This window comes from Triticum aestivum, chromosome 6B, assembly GCF_018294505.1.
Source record: "Triticum aestivum cultivar Chinese Spring chromosome 6B, IWGSC CS RefSeq v2.1, whole genome shotgun sequence".
Taxonomy (NCBI): Eukaryota; Viridiplantae; Streptophyta; class Magnoliopsida; order Poales; family Poaceae; genus Triticum; species Triticum aestivum.
In genome coordinates, this window is record NC_057810.1 from 265144610 (window position 1) to 265152968 (window position 8359).

At 40.1% G+C, this 8359-nt stretch overlaps 1 protein-coding gene across 13 annotated transcripts; it reads right to left on the reverse strand.

Moving 5' to 3' along the window:
* Positions 1 to 900: 900 nt before the first annotated feature.
* Positions 901 to 5821, reverse strand: LOC123136887 (uncharacterized). 13 transcript variants are annotated; one of them, XR_006467440.1, is made up of 9 exons: positions 5153 to 5820; positions 4406 to 4978; positions 4244 to 4295; positions 4003 to 4037; positions 3662 to 3929; positions 3363 to 3521; positions 2044 to 2100; positions 1729 to 1948; positions 901 to 1507 (listed from the first exon to the last, which is right to left on the reverse strand). XR_006467440.1 is itself a non-coding variant. In XM_044556390.1 (2 exons), exons 1-2 carry the CDS (start codon positions 5588 to 5590, stop codon positions 4742 to 4744), a joined length of 675 nt encoding a protein of 224 aa, XP_044412325.1. In that variant the 5' UTR covers positions 5591 to 5819; the 3' UTR covers positions 4524 to 4741. The 13 variants fall into 13 exon arrangements, 1 of the variants encoding a protein (XP_044412325.1); XR_006467444.1 differs by lacking the exon at positions 1729 to 1948 and having other exon boundaries at positions 901 to 1103; positions 1385 to 1507; positions 5153 to 5819; XR_006467441.1 differs by lacking the exons at positions 1729 to 1948; positions 2044 to 2100 and having other exon boundaries at positions 3662 to 3799; positions 3874 to 3929; positions 4406 to 4472; positions 4821 to 4978; positions 5153 to 5815.
* Between the last annotated feature and the right edge of the window lie 2538 nt (positions 5822 to 8359).

The window sequence follows — 8359 nt, forward strand, 5'->3', positions numbered from 1 at the left end:
ACTCTCCACATAAGAGAATTTCTTCTCATTCACAATGGTGGGAGTATCATAGGACACTCGAATACTATAAATTATTCCCACATTAAGAGAATAATGTTCAGTAAAAGGATATTCAAAATTATGACAATAATTATCATTACTTTTTATAACATAAGTATCATCACAGTAATCATCCTAAGTGGGAGGCATGCAATCATCATAGCAAATTTGATCATTCAAAGTAAGGGGACTAAGAAGATCATCTTCATTAAGCATAGCCTCCCCAAGATTAGGACAAACATTAATTGCAGCAAATAAATTCTTAAACATGTCATTATCATCAAACATAGCATCCCCAAGTTTGTGGCTTGGCATATCATAAGCATAATCACTCTCATCATTAATAGTATGAATAGCACCAACGGTATAACAGTTGCTATCATCATAATTTCCCAAGTTGATGCTAAAAAGTTTTCCAAGATTATAAGTATCATTATCTACCCAATCATAATCATCACAGTAAGCAATAGGCATAACAAAATAACCATCAATAATGCTCTCGGGCATTGTGCCATAAGATATAGAAGCAATATCATCATCAAGTGCATCATCCTTCACAATTATTTTTGATTCATTTTCTTGAGGCACAACAATAACTAGATGACCAGTTGCGCCAAATGACGCGCAAAGACCCGTTTAAAACCATGTTCGTGTTAGAAATATTTGCATTTTTTCAGTAACCATATATTTAAGTACATTTGGTAAGAACTTATACCCCCTATATACAAAGGAAATTAAATGCAAATATTTTCTTAAGGTAATAATGCCATAAATTAGATTATCGATAGGCCAAAATAATTGAGTCTGCAATTAGAAACTCCGAGTAGCTATAAACTTGCATTAAAAAGGAATAAACACAAGTGACACAATAAAATGTACTTAATATATGAACTCACGAACATTGTGTGCAGGAAAAGTTAATAGAAATAATGGTCAATTACATCATGTAATTTGGTTCTATACTCTTTTGTGTATATATCCTGAATGCTACCTCTTTGTGATCAACTCTTTGTCCTTCGAATCGAATGGCACAGCTACTGCCCCTTGTGGAAAAAGAAATCACTCTGTAATACCCATAAATGTAAGAGGCAAATATCATGTGATGCATCTCAACCTGCGCAAAACAATGTAAAAACTGTACATGCTATCTACATACTCTCATTGTGTAGCAAAGCAACAAAGCATAAGGACCATGTACAAAAGAATTGACAATTAGTAAGAAAGAAGCATGACATCAGCTGTCTAGGCAACCATAAAACAATAAGTGGCAAAAGCCCTATCAGAATTAGCATTTGAATCCAGTTTATGAGCTAAAGTTGAGCATTTACCTATGTCACAACTGTACCTTGAAGCACGATCAACATGCAGGACCTAGCTCGTAATTCTATTTAGGAATCATTGTCTTCATAAAGTAATCAGTAAACTTGGTCATCCATGGACCGACTGTAGCTTGCTTGCTAATTTCCACCTGTCACAAATAAGACAATCATGTTCAAACTGAAGGTGAAAGCATTACACATTCAGTCTCTTATGTAATTTAGTATATACTGATAAAATCTCCATGAAGAAGCAGACGAGCTGCTGGAAATAAACTGGCATGGAACGAAATCAGTGCCACAAAACCATATAGACATGCATGCTCATCAAGCATGTCATACATTTTACCCTTAGCTAGTGCTGGTGCCCTACCTCAAGAACCTCCAGCCCACACAATAGAAATTCATCCATCTCAGCCATGAATTCACTTAAATAGGAAACAAAATAAATGTTTTCCTCAGACATAGTACACTGAAGAAACAAAACTATGCAGGCTGAACCGATAAGCTCTTATGACTGAACAACGCCCATCCGCAAACATCATCATTCTAGTCAAGAAAATAACTGAATAAAGCCCATCTGTAGCAGTACACTGTTGGAAGATTAAAAGATAGTTCAGATGTATTTTCCACAATTTTCTCTAGGATGAACGCAGGAGCTTGAAAGGAGGGACAATATTGGGTTTACCATGCAACAGAACTGTGCACCATCAACAATGGCAAAATTCGGTCTTGCAGATGATCACTGGGATATGAAAAAACAGATAGAAAAATGCATTTAAAGCTTGGACCTGAAATGTAGAATATTACCCCCTTGATCTACCGATGGGAAATACACTTAAGCATCAACCAAATGCAATCACAGTAGAGTATGATTTCTTTAATCTATTTAGGGTGTTTTCCACGTACTGTGCAAGTACCATGGGGTTGTTCTTTAGTAACATCTTATTAGCTTCAGATGACGGCCTTTGACACTATAGTGATAATTTAAGTTGTGATCCTAATATTCGGGTAAAAAATAACATGGAAGAAACATGAGACGGGTGCCATTGAACCCCTAAGATGCAAGAATCATATATCGATAACTATACATACAGTTCTTTTTCAATAGCTATATATACAGTTCTTACTCCATACATATAATTGTTTAAAGACACGCATAATTGTTTAAAGACCCGCATGATAATTCAAACACATTTTTCTTTCCTTCATCTGATCATTCTACTATAACGAAGGAAAAAGGGGACAGGTCCCCAGGGAAATAGCAATATAGCTACAGGAAATAAAGTAACACATGTACACATGACTATGGAGAAAGCAAGCTTTATGAGAGAATTTACCCAAACATCTTAATACTTCAAGGTTTTAACCAAAGAAAAACATATACTCTAGGAATAAATGGACTAAAGGAGTATAGGAGGGGAGTGCAGCGATCATATCAATTAACCGCTACAGAATCACCGGTATAAGAAAATATTGATGCCCATTACTACATACTGATCGCGGACAGCTCCTTGCCTTCTCTTATCAGATCAACAACATGTAGATTTATGTAGATTTTGAGCTGCAACATCATATACAGGGCGTGGGCAGAAGCACAAAAAAAGGGGATATGCTTCTTCTTGTGATCTTCTCTAACACTTTCAAGCCCTCGGTAAAAAGAGGGCGCAATCTTGCAGACCCGGCTAGGATATTTTACGATAGTAAAGCAGTATTGCAAGGATTCTATACAAAACAGAACAACGTAGGTAATCTCCTCACGGAACCATGTATGCCTATGAAACCAACAAAGTATCTATAGCAAACAGCGACTGAAAACATCTGTGTAGAACAGATCAAAAAAATTAGTTTCGTCTTTGTAGTCTGCATTGGAATCTCTAAAAAGACTTATATTTAGGAACGGAGGGGGTACATGACAGTCATTGTCAAACAATCACTCCAGAGAGATCATCGATACTGAAGCAGGAGCAAGAGACATTAGATAGAACAAAAATATACACTCCTCACCTTAATGTCAAAGGCTGAACCCACGAGGAAAGCACTATGACCTTGATGTTGCCGGAAGCCATCGAACCTGAGAAGCACCTGCCATGCTAAAATTGCTCCTCCTGTTTCCCTAACCACTTCCATAAATTTATCTTCATTAGGAACAAGTTTCAGAGCCACCTGCAATATCCCCACATATGGGTAATTCATCAAAGATGCTTTCAAAAAAATCATCAAAGAAAAACAAAAATGAAAGGCAAGCTTACCAAAATGTTGTCCCAGTTCCGTCAAGCAATCTAACAATAAGATAGCAAGCTTACCTGAATGGGGATGGCCAGTGACCTGGATCTCAGCAAGATTTTTCAGCTAATTCTCGCGGCGCCCAGGATGGCCACAGCTAAGTGATGTTGTCCTCCACTGGAACCGGACGGTGGTCGAGCCCTTCAGAGGGACTCGTGCTTACATCAACACAAATCATATTATCAAATTGAAGTGCAAACTTGATTGGGTTTGCAAGACGGTTAAAATTCACCTTGGTCTTCTTCAACTCTTCAGCTAACATTGTTCTTCATCTCTTCGTTCTCCGGTCTGCACACAGCATGTTTAGAAAATCCACATATTAGGAAACTAAAATGTGAATGAGAGAGAGATAGAGGAGCACCTAATATTCTTGGCCCTATTTCTTCTTTCTTAAATCTGCACACGTTAAGTCAACAATCCAATTAGATATACATATATATGCAGCTATGTATATTTAGTAATGAATAATTTCCTTTCATCATATACACATTTGCTAGATAGTACATTAAACTCTGGTAACGTTGAAGTATGAACAGCAAGCGGATCTCTACAAAAAGAAATCAAAGGAAAAAGGAGTTGGGACATCGAACAGTTCTTGGTACCTGACACCTGTGTAGATTTCAGGAGGGTACCATTCAATCCATATGTCCATCCCTGCAAAATTGTACCCAAAAAAAAGATACAAATTAAGCAACTATATCTCATTGGCTAATCTCCAGATCTGCACCTCTCCTCAAAGAGAGGGGGAGAAGGAGCTATCATACCTGCAGATAGGCTGGTGATGGCAAGGTCGCCGGCAAGGAGACTCAGCTCCAATGGAGTGAACATCAGCTACATACACCATAGGTAAATGTTAGCAACAAAACATATGACATATCCTCCATTACTTCTTAAATATGAAAACTGAAAATAAAACTTCTCATTGGCTCAGACCCTTCTTGTCAATCCTTGCCTCTCACAGGAGTTTTCAGTTTCACAAATAAACGGATATTAAATCAACCAGCACAGGTAGTAGTTGAACCAGCAGCACCCAACAACATTAAACACATATACAACCAACATCACACATCTAGCAGCAGCACAAGTAGTAGCCGTACCCCTCAAACAAACAACACAAGCACACAGTACAGTAGTAGTACTAAATCAATGGGAAGATCAAGGAGGAAGCAGGAGCTCAACAGCCTGACGGAGACGAGAGCGAGCGGAGGAGGGGTGTGGGCAAGCTTCCTCGTGCGCCGCGCCGCGCGCAACACCTTCTTCTGGCTCGCCGTGCCGGTCACCGTCACCTTGTCCCACGCCCTTGTCCCACGCTCGCTCCATGTCCACGTAATGCACGCCTGCACAAGACAAATGACGAAATTATCTAGACATGTAATACTCCATGCCTGCTGTATGGCAAGTAAGTCTAGTAGTACCACAATCACGATGAGAAAATCCTTTGGTGGTGCTGAATGGCAAGTAAGTCTGATAGTACCACAATCACGATGAGAAAATCCTTTGATGGTGCGTACCTTGAAGCCTGAGCACCACCAGCCTCGCCTAACCTGAGCCCGATCTGCTGCTGCCCCTCTCCTCCTGCCGAGTCCAGGCCGCGCTCTTCCTTCCCCCCACCGCCGTCCTCCTCTTCTCCTGGATCTGCGGCCGGTCAAGAACCATGGCGCACCACAGCGGCTGATGGAGGATGGGGATGCGTCGTCCTGCAGGTGCTGCGTGAAGAAAGAGACGAGCGGCGGAAGCGACGGCGGCCATGCAGTGGCGGAGAGGGGGAGGCGGCGCAGAGGAGACGAGGCCAGGGCGGCGCGGTGGCAGGAGAGGAGGCAGCTGCGGGGGTGATGCGGAGAGGGGGGGCGGAGGCCATGGCAGAGGCAAGGACGCCGGGGAGGGGCAAGGAAAAGGGGGGCGCGAAAGAGGCGGCGGGGGACGAGCCACGACCTCCGTTGCGCCACCATGACCACGATCTCGGGGCGGGGGGGGGGGGGGGGGGGGGGGAGGTGGGATGCATCTGGAGAGCAGCCAGTGGGCGTCGGCTCGGGGGAGCGGCCGGCGAGGCTCTGACCCTGGTCGGAGAGGGAAGAGGAGAGGAGGAGACGAGCAGGGAGAGGAGGGGCGGCGTGGGGGAGAGGAGGAGACGAGCGGGGAGAGAGAGGAGCCGGCTGCGTTGCTTTTTTTTACCCTTCGTCGGTTCTAGGGTTCGATCCTTTTCTTACACAGAATTGGGCAAACGGCACGCCATTCTCTCGACCCCACACATAACGAGGCCCACTTATCATCCACTCTTGAAGCAGCCATGAATGTGAAAAACAACAGACGGCTGACCAAGTGCCAGCAGTCAAAATAGAGCACAGTAAAAAGATCGCACGGCCCAACCAGCGTTGCGCGCGCGGGGGCCTCAGGTTCGCGGGTAGGATAGAAGCGTTTATATGTTAGATAGGAGCAACAATATTTGGGAGAGGTACCTTTTTACCTCTATTTTTTCATCTTCTTTTCTTCTTCTTCAGCACATCATGTGTGGGTTTAATTAATTTTTCCAAGCTTCTTATTGATGAGATTGGTTGAATAGGGAGCTCCTCTTCATCACCTATTTCATCATGAGAGAAAATAGGAGGGGAAGTGGAAATCTTTGCCCTTTCATTAGTATTCCTTTTATATTTTATTGGTTTTCCCATCTTTCTATAGTTGGCAATATAAGCATTCTCATTGCAATTTACCATGCAAAACATATAGATATTTTTTAGTTTAGTTTCAATGTCGTCCGTGAGAATGAATACTTCAAACCAACTATTTTTATATGTCAATTCTTCACTCCCCAAAAATAGACAAAGCTTATTATAAAGTTCAAGGATGATCAAGTTATTGCAATATTTGGCCATGATTCGATCATGAAAAAGTTTACATTGAAAATTAAGATAACCAACCTTATTGCAAAGTTCACAAGTAATAGGACAAAAGATTTCCATGATGGTGTATTTTCATGTGAAAGTTCTCTTCCTTATACTAATTATACGTGAATTGCTTGTATGACCAATATTGTGATTGTTAAGCCTCAAAAGATTTCACTTTCTAAACCCAAAGTGAAGCTACCACTAGGCATGATATGATTTCAACTTCATGATATTCAATTCATTCAACAATTTACTCATAGGATATAAGTGAAGCATAAGAGCAATTCCAAAGAAAAGAGCTTCGCTGACGGGATGTGAATGCCGCTTACTTAGCCTCCTTGGCAATTATTTGAGGACTTTATTTTATTTAAAAACTTTTAGATCTAAGTATTTTATTAAAACATCAAGTAAAACAAAATTAAAATGACATTCTAAGAATAGCACAACTCATGTGGAGAAGCAAAAACTTAGGCTCAACCGATACTAACCGATAAATGTTGAAGGAAAAAGGTGGGATGCCTACCAGGGCATCCCAAGATTAGATGCTTGAGACTTCTTGAAATATTATATTAGGATGCCTTGGGCATCCCCAACCTTGAGCTTTTGTGTCTCCTTAATTCCTCTCATATCACGGTTTCCCTAAATCTCAAAAGCATCATCCACACAAAAACTCAAAAAGAACTCGTGGGATAAGTTAGTATAAACCAATGAGAAAACCTTATCATACTCTAGTATATCAAATCACAAAAATTATTATTCAACATTGCATACTAAATGCATGTGCATATTTAATATTCTTATCCTCAAATAGAATCATTAAACAAGCAAACATATGCAAACAATGCAAACATAACAACAATCTGCCAAAATAGTACAGTCCGTAAAGAATGCAAGAGTACCAATACGTCCCTAACTCCAAACATTATTAAATTCTATCATACTGTATAAAATTTATCAGAGCTTATTACGCAAAAAGTTTCAACATTTTATCACATTCTTACTTTCCTCGGCAATTTTTGCAGCATCGATAAACTTTCTGTTTTCAAACAGGAACATGTATACTTGCAAGATAAGCACGACAAAGGCTATCAATGCCACTTTTATTGAAATAAAAGATGCAAAACATTATTCTAAATAAAAAAGCAAATTCTTAACAGAATAAATTGATACTCCAATTAAAACACATATCATATGACGAATGAAAACATAGCTCCAAGTGAAGTTACCGATAATGTTGGAGACGGAAGAGGGGATGCCTTCCGGGGCATCCCCAAGCTTAGTTGCTTGGATATTCCATGAGTATTACCTTCGGGTGCCTTGGGAATCACCAAGCTTAGGGTCTTGTCACACCTTATTCTCCTCATATCGACATCTCATCCAAAACTTGAAAACTTCAATCACACAAAACTTAACGGAACTTCGTGAGACAGGTTAGTATGATAAAGAGCAAACCATTTCACTTTGGTACTGTCAAAGACAAGATTCGTAATTGTTTCCACAAAATGCCTACTGTATCATATCATTTCCATAATTTATATCGAGCAATATAAGCCATAGAAACTAGAAAACAAGCAAACTATGCATCGAAAACAGAATCGGTCAAAAATAGAATAATCTGTAATGATCTGCAGAATAACCATACTTATGTTACTCCAAAAATTATGAAAAAATTAGGACCACGTGAGAAATTTGTATATTAATCTTACTCAAAAAGAATTAACCCAAAATCGCTCTTCTGTTAAAAATGAGAATGATTTTCGTGAGCGCATAAGTTTCTGTTTTTCAGCAAGATTAAATCAACTATCACCCAAGATGATCCCAAAGGCTTTACTTGGC

What these genes read in the sequence shown, in the direction of transcription:
- LOC123136887 (XM_044556390.1), bottom strand. Translation starts at nt 5,590, where the DNA reads ATGGTGGCGCAACGGAGGTCGTGGCTCGTCCCCCGCCGCCTCTTTCGC. An exon ending in GGTGGTGCTCAGGCTTCAAG is followed by an intron (nt 4,979 to 5,152) that starts GTACGCACCATC and finishes TGTCTTGTGCAG; the next exon opens with GCGTGCATTACGTGGACATG.